Raw genomic sequence first — 23,629 nt, 5'->3', positions numbered from 1 at the left:
CTATTTTACCACATGGTAAAATTATGAGTAGAGCATCAGCAGAAGTCATCTGCAGCAGACTCCTGAAGGAGCCCATTGACCTCCAGGTATTCTCCCCCCACTATTCCCTGCCAGCACCAACAGGTGCTCTCAGGCCAATTTATTTTTAAGCAGGACAAGCTTTTTAGTTTTTATTTTTTATAACATTTTGTATAAACATATTCTGAAAAGAAACCAGGTACAAACCCTATCACCTATGTAACAAAATCCCACATCCCAGCACCCACAGGAATCAGACTAAACTATTGCTGTTCCACAGAGGAACTTTGCCATGGGGCTTCATGTGCCTGTGCACCCAGTCGATACTGGAGGCTGGCTCATGGGGAACATGTGCCCATGGGCATGCCACGAACCAGAGCACCCATGGGACTTGGGCCTGGGGCAGCAGAAGAGGCTGGGGGAGCTTCAGGCACAGCCCTGTGTTTGAGGGAAGGGATCCCTCAGGAAAAGTGAGTTCCCTGCTTTGTGCCCAGAGACAACTGCTCAAGAACTGCTGTGTGACCTGCTCAGGGGCTCAGGCCTGGCACAGGCACAGACTGAAAGGGAGACAACCTTGTTCTCAGCCCAGCTGAGATTCAAACCTTCATTCAGGGGGCTGTGCTGGAGGCCCCCAAGTGCTGCAGGGCTGTGCCCTTGCAAGCCTGGATACAACAGACCAGGTCCCTGTCGGGTGTGGCTGCTCAGCACTGCCTGGCTGAGCACAGCCCACAGTGGGGCTGAGGGCTCAGCTCCAGTGTCAAGACTGGGGTACTGGTCACAGCTCAAACAGCTGTGTTCCACGGCACAGGAGAATGCCCTGCACAAAGCTCGCTGATCCCCGGTGAACACCCCACCGTGACCAGTGCGGCCTGAGGGCCTCGCTGTGCCGGGGCATCACTGCCACTGCCCTTGGGAAAACACAATGGGCATTTTCCTCTTTCTCCAAGCACCCAGTCCACACCAGAGAGGTCTTTGTTCTCTGACTCGCGTGCCTTCAGGCCCCTGAGTCTGACTGTGAGTGTTTGCAAAGGTGGGTGCCCAGAGGGTCCCTCTTGGGCTCAGGGGACCCCAGGCGAAAGCACAGTGCTGCCCTGTGCCCACCTCTTCCACACTGTGCTGCTGGTAATGCCCCATATGCTGGGCACCCATCTGGCCCCGGGGAGAGGGAGAAGGACCCCCAGAGCCCCCAGGGCTGTGGGCACAGGCAGGGAGGAGCGGCCGCAGCAGCCCCGTGGTGCCGTGTCCCCCTCAGGCGCCGTCACCCCGCAGCCCCTGGCAGTAGTAGGGGTGGAAGATGCGCTCGTGGGCGCAGACTCGCATGGCCCCGTGCGTGTGCAGCAGCAGCCGCGGGAAGCGGGAGGTGAAGTACTGCACAAAGCCCTCGGGGACTGAGCCCAGGGCTGCCCGAACCTCGGCTGGCAGCTCGTGGTAGTGGTGCTTCTGCAGGACAGAGGGTGAGGTCAGATACGACAGGGACAGTGGGATGGCAGGGGCAGGGCACCAGGGTGACCGTACCTTGTTCCTCATGGCCCGCAGCAGGTCACGCACTGATCCCCCCTTGTAGGTGCGAAACTTCCTCAGGTCTGGGGAGAGCAGAAGAGACACTGAGCAAGGTGGGACACAGTGGGGCACAGCCCTGCAGTGCCAGCACCACCCCCGGGTGCAGCAAACCCTGGCTTGGCTCTGCTCTCCCAAAGAAGGGATGGCACCTTTACTTGCCCTGGTTTTCAGCTCCTGGGCATGAGCAGGTGCCTCCCGGCCAGTAAAGGCATCCTACAACCTGTCTACTCCCTATCTGCTTCACCAGATCCAGGGGCAAGCCTGGCCTCCCCATGCTCACCCATCTGCAGTGGGAGGGAGATGTGCATCCTCCAGTTGGTTCTCACCACTGCCCGTGCCCCTGATTCCAGGGCTGACACGATGGGACCCTCAGCCGGCTCCTTCTCCACACGGTCGCTGACGTCCTGCATGCCCAAGAGCAGGGATGAGGTGGGTATCACACTGCCCTCACCCCACAGAGATTCAGCAACCCCCCCCACCCCTTCCAAAGGTAGCTCAGAATGAGCACATTGACCTCAACACAGCTGTTCCCAGCATGTTTTTCAGAGCACACCTGTGTTCACTGCCAGTGGGACAGCACAGGCTCACCTGGAAGAACTGCAGCTGCTTCTCCTGACTCCAGAAAAAGGGATGCACAAGGACCACAGGGGCTGAGGGCCGGTGCTGGGGTTCAGGGCTGATCATCGCCACAATCAGCTCCCTCGCCACAAGCTTGTCTGGAGGCAAAACAACACAGCGGAGAAATCAACCCCCTGCCAGGACCAGGAGCTGCCCCTCGATCCAGAGCTTCCCCACGGGGCCATGCCACTGGGGAAGGGTCTCAGCTGGGAAGGGTCTCACCGTGAGCCTCCTCTTGCAGGCAGCTCAGCTGGTAGGAGCCTGCCAGGATGTTGGCCTGGCGCCGCAGGCTGTCCCCAAAGGGGTGCTGCCCCCCCGACACCACGTAGTAGAAAACACAGCCAGCTGAGAAAATGTCCACAGCACTGGTCTGCAAAACACGGCGGGAAATGGCACCTTCAGGCAAAGGCTGAGGAAAGCCTTCACCTCCCACTTTTCCGTCCTTTATGTGGACCATTGGCTGTTGGCTGCAGAGCTGCTGAAAAACACATTGCATGGGAGTCCCATCACCCCGGGTCCCTGTCAGGGAAGGGGCTTCCAGAGGCACAGCCAGAATTCAGGACTCCACAGTCTGATGGACACACTGGGGCTGCTGGTGTCCCACCAGCTGGGCAAACAGACCCCAGCCCGAGGGTATGGGAATATGCCAGCCCCAGCAGGCACCAGTACAGCAGCTGCTCCCAGCAGGAATGGGATTCCCAGCACTGAACAGAGGAGCAGAAGCGTAACCTTGGCAGCAACCTACAGTCCCTCCAACCTCCCCACTCCGAATTTCTGAGGGGCGGAGCCCAACGAGACACCCTGTGAACACAACTGGGCACTGTGCCCCGAGGACAGGGTCATTGAGGCAGCCACTGACCGGGGCAGCCCTGGCAAGCAGCACAGTGCCTGTGTCCAGGCTGGCTCGGGCTCGTAGAGCTTGTCTTAATTGTGCACCCCAGCAGCGTGCACCAAGGCCACTGCCAGCGTGGGCCACTGCCACAGCGGGCCCAAGGAGCACCCAGGGCAGGGGCAGCCATGGCTCACTGACAGGGTTCTCCTTCGGGGTCTCCTGCAGCACCTCGGGCGCGATCCAGCCCTCGGTGCCAGGGATACCAGAGTGGAGACTGAAGCTCTGTCGTCCCCCCTGAAGCTTCTTGCAGAGGCCGAAGTCTGAGATGACAGCACGGATCTGCCCATGGCGATTTGGGGCAGAGATGAGGATGTTACAGGGCTTCAGGTCACGGTGGACTGGAAGAGAAAGTCTGTGGTGTCACCTGGCAGGGCTGGAGCAAACAGGGCTCTGCCAGTGCCCTGCACGCCTCCAACCCTGACAGCCCTGCCTGAACCCCGACAGCCCCTGCCCGAACCCTGTAGCCTCAGTTGAGGACGGGATGCAGAGGGCCCTGCTGGCCCTTACCAATGCTGAGGGAGTGGAGATGGGCCAGCCCGGACATGGTCTGACGCAGCAGGGACACCGGGTCCAGCCCCCGGCGGTTGAAGCTGGGGCTCTCCACGTACTGGAACCACACAGAGGGAGAGAGAGAGGAACTGAGCCTGATTTACTGGGCAAAGGCAAGGCTGGCTGGGAGAGAGACGCCTCCCCAGGCTGACAGAGAGGGATGGAGACCAGCCTGTATGGAGGCTGTCTGTCCCCAAGGCTTTTGTTTCTAGGGCTCCCAGTGGGCCCCAGCAGCAGCCCCATGCCCAGGGCAGGCGGGGGGCTGGGCTCACCTCCTGCAGTGTGGCAGAGCAGAGCTCGATGGCAATGTAGTGGAATTGCCTGTCCTTCTCAGTGCAGAAGTAGCGGACGACGTGGGGGTGCTCGTCCGACTCCCGGAGCAGTTGGACCTCACGGTCGAGCAGATGGACACACTCGGGCAGAAGCCGCTTCACAGCCACATTCCGTCCCTCGAACTGCCCCCTGTGCAGAGAGTCCTCAACGTGTCCACATGTGGCCCCCCAGCTGGAGCAGAGCCCAGTGCTGCTGCCCCATGCCAAGTGGCTGGTTACTGAGGGCCACAAGCCCAGCTCTGGGACAGGTGTGATGAGGACCAGAAGAAAGGGAAGGTGGCAGCTTGTTCTCAAAAGTCCCTGAACCAGCAGCCACCACCTTGGGCAACAGCCACCTTGGTTCTGTCCCTGTGGCTCCCAATGGGAGCAGAATGGGGACAGGCACCTGGTGTCACCCACCTGAAGACAAAAGTTCCACCAGCTCCATGGCCCAGCACATCCTTGGGGTTAAAAGAAACTTTCCCAACTACAACCAGGTCTGGTTCTGCATCTGCAGGGGAAGAGAAGACAGCAATCCTTCAGCCTCCAAGCATTAGTTCTGTATGGAGGACAACTAGTTCTTTACCCATCTGGCCATTTCTTGGGCCCTACTCTTATGTAGCCCACATTTATCCAGCAGCAGGACCAGCACCTCCTCCCATCCCAGCTGAGCTGCAGCCTTCTCATCTGTGGGCATCCCTGCTCCTGTTTTGGGTGACAGCATCTCCAGACAGACAGCCCCCACACCCTGTCCCTTCCCCCTGCACCCACCTGCAGCAGCCTCTGGGACAGCCAGACCTGGGCTCACCATCCCATTTGCCGGGTCCTCCAGGGGGGCCGAGGGGCTGGAGCTCTGCGAGAGCTCCAATGTGCTTCCTCGGTTCAGCCCCGGCTTCCCAGGCCCTGCAGGGACACCCTCCCCGGAGACCCGGCCCGGGAGCAGCATCTCCTGCTGCTGCTGCAAGAGCTGGATCTGCTCCTCCAGCTGTTGCTGCTGTGCCACGTGCTGCCGCTGCAGTTTCTGGAACACAAACGATCGGAATGCTCTGCTCCATGCCCGGAGTGCAGCTGGGGCATTGGCAGGGCTCGGCACAGCAGCGTGGGCTCACTGCCCCTCACCCTCCACTGCCACCACCACTCACCATGAGCAGGAGGAGCAGGACTCCCCCACCCAGCAGAGCTGTGCCAACACCAGCCATCACCAGGTCCCAGGTGCCCTCGGGATACACCTCCACCTGCTCCCCTGGTGCAGGGTCTGGCTGGAGCTGCCCCTCGCTGCGGACAGCCGGCTCCTCCGGGCTGCTCGGGGCCAGGAACTGCAACACACGCCCGGGGCTGGGTGACACCAGAGGGACAGACTGCAGGGCACTCAGGTTTGGGACTCCTTCCCTGTCCTACCCCATGCTGGGGACCCACTGCCCACTCAAAGCAGCCCAGATGCCTCAGTGACCCAGCACCCTTCACTGCTCACATCATCAAACACAGTCCTGGCAGGAGGAGCCCTGGGGATGATGGTTTCCGTGGTCTTCCTCAGGTTCTCCGGGAAGGCTCGCAGCATCGTGGTGTGGACCACGGGAGGCAGCTCATGGTGCCCTGTGGCAGGAGGGGAACAACCATCAGTTTGCTTCTGGTCACAGCATCTGTCCCTCACCTCTGCAGCGCCATGGGCACACCAGCAGCCCGGGCCCTCCTGGAGAAGGGGGGTCACTTCTGATGGGACCCCCCAGCATGGGTAACAGTGAGCCCTGCTTCAAAGGGTCCCTGCCCGCCCCTGGGTGGGGGTGCCCAGTGGCCCTTCCTGGGGAGGGGACAAGGATGGGAGTCACCGAAGCCCCTGAGGTAACTCACAACCTCAGTCCCATTCACCCTACTGGGCAGAGCAGGTCAGGCTGTGCCCCCCAAAGAACACCAGTAGCTCAGGCTGCCCCCCCCAGGCACCCTCCTGGAGCCAGGACATGGGGAGGCCTGTGCCCATCGCAGGTCCACACCTATGAGGAGCCACTGGTTGTGGAGCGCGGTGATGCTGCCCTGCGGGTACTTGACGTCGGTGCTGGGCGTGATCTCGCACTCCCCCGACTCTCTCAAGGTCACGTCGTCCGTGGTGGGGCCATCGATTCTGGCCAGTGTGATGCCCTGGGGCTGGGGGTGGCAGCTCATGGGGCACTGGCGCTGGGACAGGTGCCCGCCGTGCTCACCCCGAGCGGGGACACTCACCACCAGCGCCACACTGCCGTGCACCAGCGAGGTCAGGGCGTAGAAGCTGGTCGTGTGCTTCCCCACGTAGAGTGCTGGCCTGCAGGACAAGGACAAGCATCACCTTCCATCCATCACAGCTCAGGGCGGCCAAGCACCAGGAATGTGAATGCCACCGTGCAGGGACCACGTACAGCAGCTGGGTCTTGGTGGCAGCAAAGTCCTTGACGGACTGGTAGCTCCACTTGAGGACATGGATGTCCTGCGATTGGAAGGTCAGGTAGCGCAGGGTCTCCATGGCCAGGTTGAGGTGGGGGATGCGGCGCAGGCTGTCCTGGTGCCACACGTAGATGCCAACCACGGGTGAGCCGTAGTTCTGTGCCCACAGGACCTCCCCGCTGTCCTTGTCCAGGGTCACCACCAGCCCGTCCCCACTCGAGGCCAAGTGTGCCATTTCTGGGAGAGCAAGAGGGACAGGAGATGAAGCAGTGGGGCCATGTCCTGTCTGGTTACCTTTAGTCCTGCCACCAGTTGTGGGCTGCTGCCCCTTCTCCCCAGCAGCTGGCGCAGCTGAGACCTGCTGGCCTGGCAGTGTCACCCCAGGGCCCCCCACAGCCAGGGTCCTGCTGCGAATGCGGCACCGGGGAGCTGGCTCCCGTGGCTCCCATGGCTCCCATGGCTCCCATGGCTCCCATGGCTCTTGTGGCTCCCGCAGATCCCACGGCTCCTACTCACTGTAGTGGCAGGACTCCTCGCACAGCGGGGCCGAGTACTCAGAGAAGGTGGCGTTCCAGCGCAGCTCCCGCGACTTGGTGTCGTACATGGTGATGACGTACTCTGGGCACAGGAGCAGGGCAGGAGGTCACCTCCAGTGCCCCATTCCTGGGACCAGGCAGGTGGTCAGGGTGCAAGGCTCCCTTACGGGTCCGGCCAATGTAGAGCAGGGGGCTGGACGGGCACAGGCCATCCCAGGCCTCTGTCGAGAGGGTGGTCTGCTTCTCCCCTGACTTGGGGTCCACGATGAACCAGGTGTCCTGCTTCTTCCCTGAGAAGGAAAATACCTTTTTTCTGAGTCCCCGCAGCCCTGCCCATCCCCGAGAGCACCCGCTGGGCTCCTGCCCGGCGCCCTCCATGACTCCCGGGAGCCCCTGGTTGACTCCTCTTCCCCAGGGCCTTCCATACCAGTGTAGAGAACCCCATCCGAGCTGCGGCACGGGGAGGACTGGACCAGCTCCGGGATAGTGAACGGCAGCTTCTGCAACACCCACAGAAGAATGGATGCAGGACCAGAGTCACCTCCCCCTCCCTAGTGAACCCCAGGGGGACATGGGATGCCCACAGCCCCCCAGCCTCACTGACCATCAAGCCTTCTTTGTTCTTTCCTCCCAGGATATACAGGCTGCCGTCATTGGGGTCTGGAAGGAATGCCGGCCTGGGAAGGAGGAGACCCTGTCTGTCACTCCAGCAGCTACTGGGGAAGCTGCACACCTGGGGCCTCCTGCTCTGCCCACCCGCCCACGGGGATGACACTCACTCTGCCACATAGACCGGCACCTGCAGAATGGGATCTGAAACAGAGAGTGAGAGGTGACGTCAGCAGTGCTCTGGTGTGCGGGACAGCGCGGCACTGCTGGCTATCCAGCGTGGCACTGTCACCCAGCGCGGCACTGCTGGCTACCCAGCACGACACTGTCACCCAGCGTGGCACTGCTGGCTACCCAGCGTGGCACTGTTACCCAGTGTGGCACTGCTGGCTACGCAGCATGACACTGTCACCCAGCGTGGCACTGCTGGCTACCCAGCATGGCACTGCCACCCAGTGTGGCACTGCTGGCTACCCAGCGTGGCACTGTCACCCAGCGTGGCACTGTCACCCTGCCCAGTCACACAGTCTGTTTGCATTTCAGACCCAGAACAGACACTGACAGAAGATGCTCACCCATGCTTGGCTGTGCCTGGGGCTGGGGCTGGAGTGTTCCCCAGGGCTGAGCACTGCTGGCCCAGAGCCCATCCAGCAAAAGCCAGGTGGGAGGAGCATCCCCAAACCCCGGACAGAGACAAGCTCTGGGAGCCAGGCTGTGAGCAAACCCCCACCTCAGTCACTACTCACCATCCTTCAGCGTCCACTTGATGTCCCCTGTGCTCTTGCTGACGGCGTGGAGGTTCCCATCCAGCGTGGAGACAAAGAGCAGTGTTTCTGGGACAGTCACAGCACCACCTTTGAGGCACTAGGACAGACACACCATCCTTGAGAGCTCGGCCAGAGTTGGGGACGAGCTCACAGCCTGGGTCCTCTGTGCAGCTCAGCCCCTGCACTCAGCACCCCACAGAGGTGGGGCAGAGCCCCACAGTCCTTCTGCTCCCCAGCGAGGTGAGACTGGGAGGGAAAGAATTTGCTTCCTTGCATCAGCATATTAAATCTGCTCATTCCTCCAGCTCCACCCGCACAGGACATCACACAGCCTCACCTGTTGCTGGCTGCTCAGAGGTGCTGTGTGCCATAAACCCCTGGCCAGTGGTCCCAGCACTGGGGCAGCTGCACTCGTGGTGACTGGCACCACCACCCCCCGCAGTCTCTGGCCTCTGCAGCATCGCTCACATCCCACCAGAGCAGCCCTGGGGTGGGAGCAGACTTCCTCCTCCTCGCCCCAGAGCCAGCTACCCCGGGTGCCTTTCTAAGGTGACATGAGCAGCCCAACTGTCAGCTCCTTCCCGAAACAAACGAGTCGGGTGACTTTTCATGCCAGAGGCACGATGATTGCTCGGCCAGGCCTTCAGAGCTGCAGGTTTCAGCTACCTGACATTGAGGAAGTAATCGCAAATTCACCTGGGAAAAGGAGCTGCTGCTTCCACGTATGGCACCTGCATAGCGAGCGCCAGCCCAGCCAGTGGCACACACACCAGCCTCACCCCGTTGGCAAACAGGGATCAGCAAACAGCGCCGGCACGCACATGGCTCCGGCAGTCCCTAATGCCGGGGACTCGGGAGCAGCACCTGAGCTCCTGGCTGGCCACAGATCCAGCATGGGAAGCCCAAGGACACCCCTCAGACCTGCTCCCCCCACAGCCCCTCACTGCTCTGGGAGCCTGAGCTGGCAGAATCTGGCCTGAGGACTTGGCCAGGCTGTGGAGCAGAGAGAGGCTCCAGCCAGTGCCCATGTGTGAGCAGGTGCCCATCTGCAGAGCAGAACCCGACGGTACCAGAGTGGCCGTGGCACGGTGGGGTCAGGGGATTCCTCCAGGTGCAACAACACAGCACTCCCAACAGGAGCCAGGTCACCTGGAGCACACGTCAGCTCCGTCTCACTGCACCTCACACAAACCCCTCTGTCTCCAGTCCAGTTCTTTTATTTGCCTTTCTTCTTGCTTAATTTTCAGGTGAGGTCAGAGCAAGTTTTCCAGCCCTGACTTTGCCTAGAGGATGTGGTTGGGACAGGCAGGGAAGGGGACTGCTCCCCATTGCCGCTCCTCCAGCCCTTGTAGCCACACAGGGCTCTCAGGGACAAGCCAGGCCGGCAGACACGGGGCTCCTGTGGTGTGGCCACCTGCCCGGGGGAAACCGAGACTGCTGGGCCCCCCCGGCCGTCAGTGCTGTCAGGGCTCTGTGCTTCCTTCCCCCGGTGTGGTTTCTTCCATCTCTTCTACAAAATGTTGTGTTTTGGTGACAGGGCACTCAGGGAAAGGCCCAGCTGCCCAGCCCGCTCCCCACACACCACTGTGGGCAGAACTGGGAGCACTGGGTGCCTGGGAGCTGCCATGCTCCCTCTGCTTCCATCCCCAGCGGCCCTTCTGGCCAGCCCCAGCCCAGAAGTGTGCCTGTCGTTCCCATGGGATGTTCCCAGGACCGTGCTTTCCCGAGACTCCCACCACAGCACCCTGGAGTCTGCAGTGATGCTACTGGGGCCAGAGCTCGGCCGTGAGCTCGGGGACACTCGCTTGCCCCAGGACAGAGGGGGACAGCCAGGCACAGACAGCCACAGGGCACCAGCATCCGCTGCTTCCTTCACTGGAGCAGCTCTGCTCATGTCATCCAAAGCCACCCTGGCACACTGCCCTCTCCACTTGAACCGCCACCAGCTGCAGGACCTGGATCCGGCTCCGAGGGCACCACCCTGCCAGGCAGCAGCTCCCGGGCAGGACCAGGCAGGAGGGGGCCGAGGGCGCCCAGGGAAGGGGACTCGCTCCCGACCGCAGCCAGGCCCAGGGGTGGGGATGGAGAACAACCTCCGGGGCTCCCTCGCACAGCGGCGATGGCCACGGGACCCCCCACGCCAGAACTCTGGCCCCGCGGGCACCGCGGCCCCTTTGCCCACACCACGCACCCCCCTCCGTGTGCCGGACCCCGCGCCCACCGGTGTCACAAGCGGAGCTGCACCCACGCAGCTCGGGGACCCGCGGGGCCGCCCCTGCCCGCACTGTCACACCCGGGGAACACGAACTCTCGTGTGTCGAAGCCCTCCCGCAGGACACGCGGGGCACAGCGAGCACAGGCACCCGCGCAGGAACCACGCGGCCACCGCACTGTCCCCCTCACACAGCACTGTCCCTCCCCTCACTGTCCCCCTCACACAGCACTGTCCCTCCCCTCACTGTCCCCCTCACACAGCACTGTCCCTCCCCTCACTGTCCCCCTCACACAGCACTGTCGCCCCCCGGGCGCTGTCCCTCCCCTGCGCACCCACAGCTCCCAGCGCGGCCGTACCTGTGCCGGGGGCGGCAGGAGCAGCGGCAGGAGCAGCGGCAGGAGCAGCGGCAGGAGCAGCGGCAGGAGCCCCTGGAGCCCCCGCGGTGGCGGCGCGGCGGGGCCGCCCATGTCCCGGCCAGGCCTGGCCGCGCTGTCGCCGTGAGTCAGCGGGGCCGGGGCGGGTCCCGGACGCGGCTTCCGCCCCCCCCCNGGAGCGTGTGCGGAGCGCGGGGGGGGGCGGAAGCCGCGTCCGGGACCCGCCCCGGCCCCGCTGACTCACGGCGACAGCGCGGCCAGGCCTGGCCGCGCTGTCGCCGTGAGTCAGCGGGGCCGGGGCGGGTCCCGGACGCGGCTTCCGCCCCCCCCCGCGCTCCGCACACGCTCCGGGGCACCCCGGGCCCCCTCCCCGGTTTCCCCCGCGGTTCCCGATCCTTGTCAGGCGCAGGAGGAGCCGCCCCCTCGTTCAGCGCACACCCCCCGCATCCCTCCCCCGGCGGCGGTCACCGCTCCCATCCCGCCCGCCTGGACACCGAGCCGGGAAAAATTCCTCTCCCCGGTAACGCGAGGCAGCCCCGGCAGCCCTGCCCGGCGGTACCGGCACAGGACCCCGCACACTCAGAACCGCTTCAGCCCAGCCCCCGGTGCCGGCAGCTCTGCCCGAGGGACAGCGGGGGAGCGCTGGGATACCCCCCGTGAACTCAATATTGAACCCTGGACACTAAACCAAGCGGGACGTGCCCCCTGGCACGCTGGGAGAACGACAGAGCAGGTCTGGGAATTTATTTCTCTGATCCCTCTCCTGAACTGTCAGCGCTGGGGGTTTTTTGGGTGGGGGGAGAGGAAGTGCCTAAAGCCGGAGGCGAAGCCGAGCAGCGCCCATTCAGCGACAGAGGTGCGGCTGCAGAAAGCCCAGCACAGGGGCTGCCCCAGAGCACCTCTGGGGGCTGTTAAACGGGACTGTGACACCGCGACCAGGGCTGGGCCAGCCCAGCAGGACCAGGACAATTTTGGTGTAAAAGGAAATTAAAGTCTGGGTTTGGGCAGGGGGTGGAGAGGGACCATCCTGTAACTCACAGCCCACGTGTGTGGGGTGGCACAGGGCAGCAGTACCTAAATCCCCACCCTGGGTGACCGGCACCTGCAGCTCCAATGTGACACCTGGCATTGGATCCCCTGAATTTCTGCCTGTGTCCATCTTCCTGCAAAGAAACTCACTACAAACCCTTTGCTCGCAGCTGTTCATGCAGGAGGAAGCAGCTCAGTACATACAGAATACTGAATCACTCAAACAAAAAAATACTTAATTATCAAACTTTAATTCATAAGACTAATCTTACAGAATAAAACACCAGGATAACCAGTCAAGGTTACACTTAAAAAATCCAGCAGTGCAAATCTAAGACTAAATATTTGTCATCTCCCCCCTCCCCCCAAAATAGGCAATAGATTATTTAAAAATACCATAATACATGGTACTCACATATTCCATTTAAAATAAATCTGCAGTAGACACAAATATCTAAGACTTTTTTTTAATATAAAACCAAAGAATGAATTGCTTTGAGTATGAATAAGACATAGTGAACTTCCATGAGCCACAAAGGCGAATCCTTGGCTAGAAGGTAAAATGGCCATATTTCATACAAGACTTATTACAGCTCTCCTGGTCCCCTCCTCCCCCCCAGTGACGAGGACATTAATTAACAAAACAAGATGCCAACAGCCTCATCCTAACAGGTGGGGAGAGGCTGGAGTACAGAACTGAGAGTGAAAACAGCTCCACTGGAAAAACCAAGTTACAGAGGAAGAGAAGTAAACAAAGGAAGGAAAGTCTGGAAACAAGCCCTGTGGTGTGGGCACAGCAAGGACGGGAGCAGGGAGTGCTGTGCCCGTGCCAGCGGCACTGGTGGGGTCAGGGGCCATGGCTGTCGGGCAGGGGGTGCAGAGTGGACCCCAGCGTGGCACCTGGGCAGTGGCACAGCAGGGAATTGGCCCTTTAGAGCACGGAGGAGCAGCACACACCGGCTGGCAGGTACAGGCTGGGCAGGTGTGTGTGTGTCACGGGCACAGCACCGGGGTGGTGACAGTTTCTTATCTCATTTGAGTCCAGATCACTCTCTCTCATCACCAAAACATCCTGACTGTAGTTACACCTTCCTCATCAGTGTCATTAATGGAAATTAACCATTGACTTTCAACTCAGTATGAAGCCATGTAACACAAGCTCTTCATGCAAAACACAGTCTCTGTTCAAACCCAGCCAGGCTAAGCAACACACTCCTGCACTCCCAACACAATACTGATCCCAAGACTGCTTACACTTGGGATGCAGAAGTGGAGAAGGACTACTGAACTTGAGACAAGGAGAGGAAGAGAAACCCACAGCATTGGGCACAGAGAAAGGAAAGGGGTGGCACACAGGTGAGCTGTGATGCTCAGGGTCACAGAACAGGGTAGGAAGCTTGGGGACTGACACAGGAGGGATCCCCACAGATGGCACAGGGGACTGCCCAGGCACTGGGAGCCACCAGCAAACACCGGCTGTGTCCTACAGAAACCCACATTTGCCCCTTGGATGCTTTAATCTGCAATTAGCAATCCCAGAAAGCACTTAGTGTAACCTCATACGGAGTTGCACCCCAGGATGCTCCCAGGGAATCACACCTACACACAGCAGGAACCAGTTGCTATTGAAAGCACCTTGTTAGATTGTAATTTAACCAAAACACACTTTTGTGCAGCTGTTACCATTAACTTCCTACAGAGGATTACAGATCTAAGAACCATCTTTACCACCAACTCCAAATACTGAGTGTACTCGCACTTTACTCACAAGCTGTGCCTCACTGAGGACCAACCACCAAACTCCTTGCCAGGACCATCGGTTACTGAGTCTGCCCTGGGATGGTCACAGTGACCAGAGAGTAAAATCCTAAGCCAAGACAGGCTGGCAACAGCTGCGAGGCAACTGTGGCACTATCCCACTAAAGAGAGAGTCTTTCTTAATGTCAGTAACTGTCTTGGAAAAATTGGTGTAAGCCAGAACACACAAAGCTCCACATCATTCCCAAAGAGAAAGGATCTTAAAACCGGTGCTGCTAAGTTCAGCTGGAATATTCATTTCAAAGAACTCGCATGAAGCCTGGGATATTGAGCCAACAAACACCAACTAAAGCATTTTATAAGTCACTTTCCTGTGTTTTAATTCAAACTTTGCACATAGAAGAAAAAAGTGAAACCATTTCATTTTTCCAATCAAATCCAACCTGAAAGGAAGCACCTAAACAGGATCACATTTTCTTAGTTTATAGTATTTTCTTTGTGTTTAAAACTGCTTTGTATGTAACCAAGGGGTTTGCGTTCAGTTTCCTTTGAGCTGCTGGGCTGTGCCTGGCCCAGGACGAAGAGTAACTGTGCCCCTGGGCAGGGAGCAGCAGGAATGTGACAAGCTGCCCTGTGCCCCGGTGCCTCGGCAGCAGGGCAGTACCTGCCCCCCTCGGCACTCGCCCCACAGTTACTCACCCGGTCGCTGCGTCCTGCACAGGAGCTGGGGAGGAGCTGAACTCGGGCACGTGCCCTCTCCAGGAGCAGGGGGACGAAGGGACAGGAAAGGAAACGGAACATGAACGGATGCACAGACAGGTCCGAGCAAGTCAAGGAGCAAGTGGGAGCTGATCATCACCCAACCAGGCAGGTGGTGCCAAGGTGACTCAGGTGACAGAAAGAGCCAGTGTTACCCCTTTTCTTTATTCTGCAGCACCCACACTTTCCACTGGGTAACGAATTGTAAATTTAAGCCTTAACACCAGGACTGGCAACCAGAGAATCACACGTGTGTGGCTGCGTCCCTTCCACAACGTTGTCACCAGTTAACTCGGGACAGCTCCCTCTGCCCTCGCCGCTCCACGAACAGCCCAGGGAGCTGACACGGCTCCTCTGCCCCGAGCCCCTCGTGTCAGGACACACTGCTGCTGGCTTGGACACAGAAAGGAAATACCTCAAGCTACAAGAGTAACAAGCACATCACTAGTTTCTACGTAGGATATGAAATACCTTTAAAATTCATATTGCGTGGCTGTTCTGACAGAAAATACAACCCAAAGGCTATCAAGAGGCTACAGGGAAATATGTGACCTTAACATCTACCAGAAAGTCAATGCTTTTCCCAGTCTCCCGAGTAAAATAAAAATAAAATAAATACTCATTTGGGAATTTGCACCTGCTGAGTTTCAGCTGGGTTTTTTCAAGGAGAGGGAAAAGTGCACATGGAGTATATTAAACTCAGCTGTTCCTAAAAGGCTGTTTCTCCATGAGTTGGAGCTACTGGCATGGAGCAGCCGTGTGCCATGTCAGTGCCCCAGCACTAACACAGAGTAGGGATGTGTGAGCTGCTCCAGTCTGGCTGCACAATGGCACCTGCTACGGGCATGCACCTGTCCAGGGCTGAGGGCTCTGTCCACAGCACCTGAGAGGAATGGCACGTGGATGGCTGGGATGACACGCCGAGCCCGGCACGTTAGTTCAGACAGGATGAGGTGTGAGAGTCTCCTGTGAGCTGGAGTAGGAGAAAAGCTGGAAGGTGATTTACATTTCAAAACATCGGTTGCTGGATAGATAATCTAAATTTGGTACAATTCAATGAATTCAAAAATCATTATAAATTTTCAAATCCAGGTCACAAAAGACTGCTGCAGTTATTAAGGATCCAAAACAGCATCTGAGCTTCTCTCTTCCCCACTCCTCCCACCTGAAACAGGGCAGGAAGGACTCTGTGGTCCCCTCCCTTTGGGAGGTCGGTGTCACTGTGTCACCCCACTCACGCCAGACAGTGTTATGGTGTTTCCATCCATGTCACTGTGTCCCCCTGCTCACACCAGGCAGCACAAAGGTGTTTCCAGTCCAACGGGTCAGTGTCAATGCAGCAGCTGCAAAATGACTCTGGACTGCAACATGCAAGAAAATGTTCCCCAGCTGTAGCAGCCCAGGGCAAGAGGTGAACCACTGACCAGGCACGAGAGGGGACAGCAGGCAGCACTGGGTCACCTGCCACAAAACATCCCCAGGGAATTCATCTGCTCCAGACAGGCTATGGAGACCAACCCAGAGATGTCAGTGTCGGGAAAAGGCAAGGAAAAGTCCCAAACAAGCATCTTTGGGTTAAAACAAAGAATTAGTTCTGCTACCAAAGAGTGGAAGCTGCCCTGGAGGGGCGGTGGGATATGGCTTCACCCAACAGCGACGCTGCACACGGTTACAGTTTGTTCTTAAAAAGCTGCTCCTGAAATCCTCAGTCACAGCCAAGTAACTAAATTAAGTCTAATGTTGATAACTGAAAGATTATGAAAATACTTGTTTTTGTTCAAACCATGTAAAAAATCCTCAATAATACATCGTAATCTTCTCTTTTTAAAACTAAACTGGAAGATCAACTCTCAGCATATTTAAGTGTATTACACACAATATTTTGTGAATTAAGATTTATTGATTTCCATTGTATTTGCTTTAAATATGGTTGAAGCTGACTGCAGAAAAGGGATGGTGAAATCTTTAAGTTAAAAGTAAACTAATGGTGAAAGAACATCACCTCTGGCTTCCATCCGTGCCTCGTTTAGCATGTTTTATCAATAAGTTCCAGGACTGTCACATCCAGGGATGTTGGAGGCCTCTCCCAGCAGTGTCCTTAGCTTTGTGTCATTTTCCTGTGCCAGAGGTGAGCGTGCTTTCAAAAATACTGCCACTTCCCAAGCACCGTGTCTTTGATTGCATCGACATACTGAGTGGGGACCCAATAGACCCAGTAGTAAGATGCTTCTGTTGGGCCCAGCTGAAATGCCTGCAATTAAAAATGACAACATTTACACATGGGAACAAACTGCTGGCCCAGGGGACAGGCACAGCTCATCCACTGCCAAACCAGCCCAGTCTGTCCCACACTACAGCTCTTGGGTGGGCAATTAAAGGAGCAGTCCAGAAAAACAAGAGCTGCACAGCACCAATAAACAATGACCTCTTCCCTTTCACAACATCACAGCAGCAACCAAAACTCACGGCCAGTTTCAAGAACATGAGGAAACTATTCTGGAACACAATCTGAAGCATAACTCAGAGCCTCTAAAGAGATGACAGAGCTGAGAAGCCAAAACAGGAACTAAAGACAATGACTGTGTTTTTATAGTCATAACATTTCATAGGATTTTATATTTAGACATAATGTCCTATACTCAACTTCTCTCCTATGCCCGGGAGAGGAGCACCACGGTGTGCCAGAACCTCTGTCCTTGCTTTGGGATAAATTTATTGCAACATGTGCTGAAGAGGACATTTTCTCCCATGGGTGAACAAAAATTAAGTATCTGGACAGAGACTACAGCACTACCCTTCTGCAGGCAATGATTCTAAGGTAAAACATTTTTCTTTTCTCCCCCTAAAGGAGGAAACAGACTTCTTACAGAAAAGAAACGTACTTTAACATTAAAAGTTAGTTACTGTACTTTGAAAAAACCCATAGATTGAAAGAAACAGAAAAAAATTCAGTACATTAGCACGGCTCTCTTCTGAAATGTTACTTTGCTAGATCCAATCCCAGTTGTTCAAAAAATTACAGTTGTGAAAAAATATTGCAGCATCAAGTCCCTTTTTCTTTTAATCTGCAGCAAGGCCTGTTGTTTATATAAATACCACAGACACCAGAAATCAAATCAGATACTGAAAAATATCGCTAAGAAATCACGAGCTCTGTGTAAGTATTTTTACTGGTTTAACACTGTCACAGTCAGAAGATACAAAATAATGCTTAAACACTTCATGTTCGTGTGGAACCAGCCCAGACTTCCAAACAGCAGCAGATACTCGATATGGACTCAAAATATTGACACTGTGACAGCAGTTCACATCCCCATCCCCATGAGGCTGGAACCACCATCCACTTCCAACCTGCTCCAATCTACAGCCTCCCTGGTGTGTTCTGCATGAAGGAATTAGATGGATATAATTAAAGTAGAGCTGTTACTCACCATCATGTGATAATCTTCATGGCCTTCAATAGGTTCACTCACCACATTTTTAATGGACCCCATGGGTAATTTTTCTGTTCTCTCTACATTAAAATTGATCAGAGTATTATTTCTGATGTGTGGGGAAGCAATACTTCATATCACTTTCATGTGTCACCTCCCTTGATGCCAAAGGCCCCTCAGGTCAGCAGTCTCCTCTCAGGTGAGTTTGGGTACCTGCTGCCCAGGACCTGGCAGCACCAACTCCCCCAGCTGGCACCCCAACAACGTGGGAGAACCCAAAACACAGTTTCTCTGCACCACAAGAAGCACTTCAGTGTTCCTGATTTGGGCCTAGACTGAGTGATGGGAAAACCCTGGTTTTATTTAATGTTTTCCCATAAGGAACAAATCCCCTCAGAACAGCAGAATAGCTCATCCCAGTGGAATCTAGTCTGGGTCTGAGAATATTCAGAACCAACTACCAAGGATTATATTGAACTCTACAGATAAACAGCAGGGCTGAAAGCTGGTGAAGAAAGGCTGACCTAACTCTGAAAGCCTAGGCCTGGCTTTCCCCTGAGGCAGTGTTCAGAGAAGCACTGGCAAAGGGATGTAAAAGAGCAAATAGGGACAGAAACAAATAGAAAAAAAACCAAAAAAGGCTACAATTATACGGCAGAGTAACATCAGCCAGCCACAGGCACCAACAAGAGCAACTAAGTACATGGTCCAGGGCAGAGTTTTCCTGTCAACTCTGTCCTCACTTTTCTGAACACTTAATTTCAAGATCCTGCCTTTCAGTTTCAGTATTCAGCATCAGCCTAAAATTATCTACTTAGATACAAAACAGAGAACACCCAAAACACTCTACAAAGGACAAACCAAACTCTGAGTTCCTGAGATAGACCTAATTGATTTGTGTAATCAATAAAAAAGCACCTACTCAAAAAAGGCACGTAGAGTGATGTTCAGTGATGTAGAACACGTACATCACTGAGATAAACTCAGTGATGTAAGGACAAACTCTCTCTGCCTCAGTGCTGTAACTAAGCCTACTTAGACTCATGAGTTCGTTCATGAGGTAAAAACTCACTTTGCCCTCGTTCAGGATCCCCCAAATCAATTCCTGCTCAGAGTATCCCATCAACAGACAAAATCCACATTATCAATGCCTCTGCAGAACTGACCAGAGCCATGGGGCAAACTTCGTGCTACAAACACCTGTGAGGCCCAGGGAGGCTGCAGGGGGAAGAACCAGCTCCAGCTTTCCAACACCAGCAAGTGAGGAGCTGTGTGGACACCCAGGTGGGTTTCCCTCAGCCTGTACCTGCTAGCCTCTGCCATGCATCTCTCAGAGCAGGAAGGAGGTTTTCCCAAAACCAGCCAGCAATTACAGCCATTCCCTAGAGGAAGTAATCTGCTGCTAATTTGGGGAAGTAGGGAAACAGGTTACGGGAAAGATGGATGACTACAAGAAGAATCAAATTTCAAAGCTTAAGGAACACTAATCTAGAATGCCACAGAAACACTACACTTGGAACTCATCTGGAAGGTGAAGGAAGACATTAATCACCTAAACACTAAGAATGGATTTAGAACACAGGATCAGTAACAGAAACATCTGCCTCCCCAACCTAGAGAGCAAAAAACACACCCCAATACCTCATTCCATCACTTTGCCCAGGAGAGAAATGACTGCAACTGAGACCAAGAGAGGTTTTAGAGCCAGAAAGATCTTCACAGTCAAGTCTGTCCTACAAAGGAAAGGTCAAAAACTTCCAGGATTTCTGCTTACTTTGGAAATACTGTACCAGCTGGAGGTAATATTACCATCCAATTAGGCTACTTTGCTGGGACAGTGAGCAAGCACTTTTATTCCTCTTGCTCATCACTATATATTGGCCATCCTGGTCAAACTGAAGGAGCACAGCTTCCTTGAGAGGCAGGGGGTATCCCAGTGTCCCATTTAGCCTCAGGTGGCAACTGAGGACCATGCAGCCACTCACCCCCCTGCCCTGCTGGGATGGGGAGGAGAACTGGGGAAAAAAGTAAAAAAACTCACGAGTTCAGGTAAGAACAGTTTAATAATTGAAACAAAGTAAAAAATACTACTACTACTGATCATAATAATGGCAATAAAATAAAGAAAAATGAAACCCAAGATAAACCAGTGATGTCCAGCATAGCAGCTCCCCACCCACTGACCAATGCCCAGCCTGTCCCTCAGCAGTGACCAGCCCCTCACAGCCAACTCCCCCCAGTTCATACTGGACACAATGCTCTGTGGTATGGGATATTCCTCTGGCCAGCTGCCCTGGCCCTGCTCCCTCCCAGCTCCTTGGACAGAGCCTGAGACACCAAACAGTCCTTGACTGAGGGTAAACACTGTGCAGTAACAACCAAAACATCAGTTCTTATCAGCATTATTTCCACCCTGAATCCAAGTCAGCTACTGGGAAGAAAACTCACTATATCCCAGCCCAAACCAGGACACAGACATCCTCAGTAAGGCACGTTATCCCCACGTCAATCCCAGGTCTTCCCAGCACCACTCATGACTGCAAACTGACCCTCTGCACAGCACCACAGTTGTGCCTCACTGGGACAAGACACCCAAGCAATTCTGGCTGGAAGGACAGAGAGTGCCACAGATGCCAGCACTCCTGGTTTTAATCCCAGTTCTGAGATTCCCTTCTGAGTCTTGGCCAAGCCATTGAGCCTCTGTGTGCTCTTGGCATCAAGACCATGTTTATGGAGTACTTTTGAGACATGCCAGAAATGCCAAATATCATCATTTACATTTGGAGCCAGGAATAGCACATTGGACCATTAATCTGCTGGCACCACTGAACTCCAGTTTTTCAGGAACAGAAGTGGAATATCAAGTACTACTCAATGATCTGGGAGAACGGGATGTCAGAAGAGGAATCAAAGTTTCGTTTTGAAGCGCTGCAATACCACCGTCATTCCCTAAACACAATTCAGTCACAGGAGAGGCTTTTCTAGGTCACACAATTCAGTCACAGCCCAATTACCAATTGTTCACCCCCAAGGTTGAGAGGTGCTCACCTTTTGTACCAATCCACAGCTGGTCTTGCTCGAGTTTAAAGGTCAATCTGACTTTCCCCCCTGACTTGTTGTACATGCCGGACAGCGGCACCGTCGGCAGGCGCTCCTGCAAAGGGACACAGGCAGTCATGCTGAGGGACTGGCACAGACAAGCTACATTCTCTCAATGTTTTAAGCATAAGGACCATCCATCTTTCCAGCTTTCTGCTAAGACAGCAAAAAACCAATTCAACCAGTAGAGAAAGGTCTCAAACCACGAAAAAGTCTCTTCTCTCACTCTGAGCGTCTCGAGCCCATATTCACGCACCTGCACGCCTTTGACAGAAGGCATCACATCATCAGGTTTTCCTTTATCCAATACTTTTCTGTGTTGCTACAATATAAAAACAGAAATTAAATTCACAGAAACACAACAGAGCTTTGTGATGTACTTGCAGCTGCTCCTCTGACCACATCCTGAGAGCACCAAGAGACAGCTGAGGGCTGCCCACAGGCATCTATCACATGGGCACCAGTTATTTTCAAACTTAATTGAGCACTTTCTAAGACAGTCTTAAAGAAATTACAAAAATGAAAAGAGCCCCCACATAATGCCAAGGGTAACAACTGTTCTAGAATATACAGACACATAAATATATCTCTGTAAAAAAATGCAGTAATCCTGAGTCCCACTCTCACCTCGTACACACCAAACCACAGAGCTGGCATTTGGTATTTTGATGGTTTTAACAGGCAAGTGCTACATCCAGTGAATGGCAGAAACCCTCCATGTCTGCCAGTGCAACCCAGCACCAAACTAGAATGGATTAGAGGAAGATAACTAATAAATAGACAGCCACAGCTTGTACCTGGCTGGGTCCCTTTAAGCAACAATGGGACTCAGATGACAAATGATGATAAACCACAGAACACCAACAGCATGTTTTATAGAGACTGCAGTTCAAGGGTGCACTACTTAATTTTAACCAAATTTGTTCTGAGGAAGGTACAAGGCTGGTAATACCTTGAGCTGGAAATCCTTTACTAGCCCCACTGCCAAACCAGCCTACTGAGCTGTGCTCCAAGATAGGAAAGGAGAATTCAGCACCCACATCCCCTTCAGTGCTGGGACAGCTGCAGGAGCTGCTCTCTTGGTGTTCACCTTAAGCAGTTTCTGGAAATCAAATTCTTTTATGCCAATAAAAATTAGTTAGATTTTAGACTGAATTAATCTGGACTGTGTTTGCACTAACAACCATCAAATATTTCTGTTATTTGCCATTTTTTGTCTGAAATGTTGGGCTGTGCCTGGCACCATGAGCAGTGTCTTGCAAAGCCCCAGTCCCTGCTGGGCTAAACACTTCCCTGCTGCTGAACTCCCCTGCCCAGAGCCCTTCCAGCGCTGAGCTGTCAGAAATGAACCCCCAGCGTGCTCTGAGGAGGAACAGGACCCAGAGTTGCCTGCAGAAAAAACACATACAGCTCTCCCACATCAGCAATTATTGAGACATTAATACTAACCTTTTGTCTGCAAAGTGGCTCCTTTTTGTTTTCCTCAGCTTTGACCTCCTGTTGAGCAGCTTCTTTGGGTGTATTTACTGCTAACACATCGTTGATGGTAGAGCCCACAACCATTATTTTCGCTCCGTTCGTTACTTTGATTTCCCGCAACGTTTTCTCCTCTGGCAGAAGTCCCTTGAACATAACTTTCTGCATGGCCGGCGGGAGGCCTAGAGATAAGCACAGCGATTAGGAGCCCGCAGCGGCGGCAAGGGAGGCGCGGGGGAGGCGGCGGCGGCCCCAACACACCTGTGAGCGAGTGGATCTTCTGCTTCAGCTCGGCCCCCGTGCTGTCCAGGCAGAACTTCACGTCGTACTTGTTCTTGTTCCAGATCACCTTCAGCTCCACCAGCTCCCTGCCGCTCTCCGCGTCGCCGCCGTTGCTGACAGACGCCTGCAGGGGCTCCCGGCGCTCCTCGCCCTCCGGAGACCTCCCCGCCGCCGGCGAGCCGCCCCCTCCGCCGCAGCCCAGCGGCAGCTGCTGCGCCTCCGCCTCCATGCCCGGCTCCTCGGCACCTGCGGGGAGCGCACAGGAAGAGCCCGGCCCGGGGGACGGTGCCCGGCCCGGCCGTGCTCCAGCCACGGAGCGCCGCCCGCAGCGTGTCCGGGGCCGCCCCCATCCCATCGCATCCCGGCCCGGCCCGGCCCGCCGCACCCGCACCGGCACCGCGGGCACCCGGCACCTCGGACACTCAGCACCGCGGCCACCCAGCACCGCCGGCTCCGGGCACCGCCGGCTCCGGGCACCAGCCCCGCACCGACACTGTCGGCTCCCGACACCATTGGCCCCCGGCCCCAGCCCCGCTCCGAGCCCCGCGGACTCCCGGCCCCGCGCGTACCATCGGCGGCGGCGGCGGCCATGATGATTGTGTACAATCTCCGCGGGGCACGCCGGGAAGCGCCGCCGCCGCGCCTGGGCCGCGCCGGCTCCCGTAGCCGCCCCCGCCCGCCCCTCAGCGCGGGGGCGGTGCGGGCCCCGCAGGCCGCGCCCCCGGGGCGGGGGCGGTGCCGCGCGGGGAGGCGGGACGGGCGCCGGTCCCCCCGCTCGGCGCCGCGGGCACCGGGGCCCTCCCACGCGGGCGGACGGGGGAGGGCGGCGGCGCCTTTAAGAGACGCCCCGCCCCCGGCGCTGCGCGCGCACTGATTGGCTGAGGCGGGCGGAAGCGGCGGCGCGGCCACGTGCGCGCGGAGCGATGGCGCG

General features: G+C 56.0%; 2 protein-coding genes across 6 annotated transcripts; both read right to left on the bottom strand.

Moving 5' to 3' along the window:
- Positions 1 to 146: 146 nt before the first annotated feature.
- Positions 147 to 10,964, bottom strand: ERN2 (endoplasmic reticulum to nucleus signaling 2). Of its 4 annotated transcripts, none has more exons than XM_017823187.1 (22): positions 10,844 to 10,964; positions 8,252 to 8,369; positions 7,676 to 7,709; positions 7,501 to 7,573; positions 7,324 to 7,396; positions 7,064 to 7,186; positions 6,877 to 6,978; positions 6,336 to 6,597; positions 6,163 to 6,241; positions 5,937 to 6,087; positions 5,420 to 5,541; positions 5,091 to 5,264; positions 4,720 to 4,969; positions 4,369 to 4,459; positions 3,910 to 4,099; positions 3,596 to 3,695; positions 3,227 to 3,426; positions 2,419 to 2,566; positions 2,167 to 2,294; positions 1,859 to 1,982; positions 1,534 to 1,601; positions 147 to 1,458 (listed from the first exon to the last, which is right to left on the bottom strand). In XM_017823187.1, exons 1-22 carry the CDS (start codon positions 10,952 to 10,954, stop codon positions 1,267 to 1,269), a joined length of 2,913 nt encoding a protein of 970 aa, XP_017678676.1. In that variant the 5' UTR covers positions 10,955 to 10,964; the 3' UTR covers positions 147 to 1,266. The 4 variants fall into 4 exon arrangements, 3 of the variants coding, with proteins under 3 accessions (XP_017678676.1, XP_017678675.1, XP_017678677.1); XR_001876171.1 differs by having other exon boundaries at positions 1,410 to 1,458; positions 1,905 to 1,982; XM_017823186.1 differs by having other exon boundaries at positions 147 to 1,601.
- On the bottom strand, positions 9,770 to 23,304 carry UBFD1 (ubiquitin family domain containing 1). 2 transcript variants are annotated; one of them, XM_017823191.1, is made up of 7 exons: positions 23,268 to 23,304; positions 22,678 to 22,944; positions 22,390 to 22,598; positions 21,197 to 21,262; positions 20,890 to 20,995; positions 17,839 to 17,921; positions 16,288 to 16,658 (listed from the first exon to the last, which is right to left on the bottom strand). In XM_017823191.1, the coding sequence occupies exons 1-7, from the start codon at positions 23,287 to 23,289 to the stop codon at positions 16,548 to 16,550; spliced, it is 864 nt and encodes a 287-aa protein (XP_017678680.1). In that variant the 5' UTR covers positions 23,290 to 23,304; the 3' UTR covers positions 16,288 to 16,547. The 2 variants fall into 2 exon arrangements, with proteins under 2 accessions (XP_017678681.1, XP_017678680.1); XM_017823192.1 differs by lacking the exons at positions 16,288 to 16,658; positions 17,839 to 17,921 and adding an exon at positions 9,770 to 9,779 and having other exon boundaries at positions 20,845 to 20,995.
- Positions 23,305 to 23,629: the final 325 nt, after the last annotated feature.

Source organism: Lepidothrix coronata, unplaced genomic scaffold (genome assembly GCF_001604755.1).
Source record: "Lepidothrix coronata isolate B3197 unplaced genomic scaffold, Lepidothrix_coronata-1.0 Scaffold101, whole genome shotgun sequence".
NCBI lineage: Eukaryota > Metazoa > Chordata > Aves > Passeriformes > Pipridae > Lepidothrix > Lepidothrix coronata.
The sequence above is the reverse complement of the archived record's forward strand: the minus strand, read 5'-3'. Positions and strand labels throughout refer to the sequence as shown.

Excerpts from the sequence above, each read along its gene's own strand:
- ERN2 (XM_017823186.1), bottom strand. The coding sequence starts at position 10,954 with ATGGGCGGCCCCGCCGCGCCGCCACCGCGGGGGCTCCAGGGGCTCCTG. Across the intron at positions 7,710-8,251 it reads CAAGTGGACGCTGAAGGATG|ATCCCATTCTGCAGGTGCCG; the intron begins GTGAGTAGTGAC and ends TCTCTGTTTCAG. Across the intron at positions 2,295-2,418 it reads CCTGCAAGAGGAGGCTCACG|ACAAGCTTGTGGCGAGGGAG; the intron begins GTGAGACCCTTC and ends TTTTGCCTCCAG.
- UBFD1 (XM_017823191.1), bottom strand. The coding sequence starts at position 23,289 with ATGGCCGCCGCCGCCGCCGATG. Across the intron at positions 20,996-21,196 it reads CTTCTGTCAAAGGCGTGCAG|GAGCGCCTGCCGACGGTGCC; the intron begins GTGCGTGAATAT and ends GTCCCTTTGCAG. Across the intron at positions 16,659-17,838 it reads ATGAAGATTATCACATGATG|GCATTTCAGCTGGGCCCAAC; the intron begins GTGAGTAACAGC and ends TTTTAATTGCAG.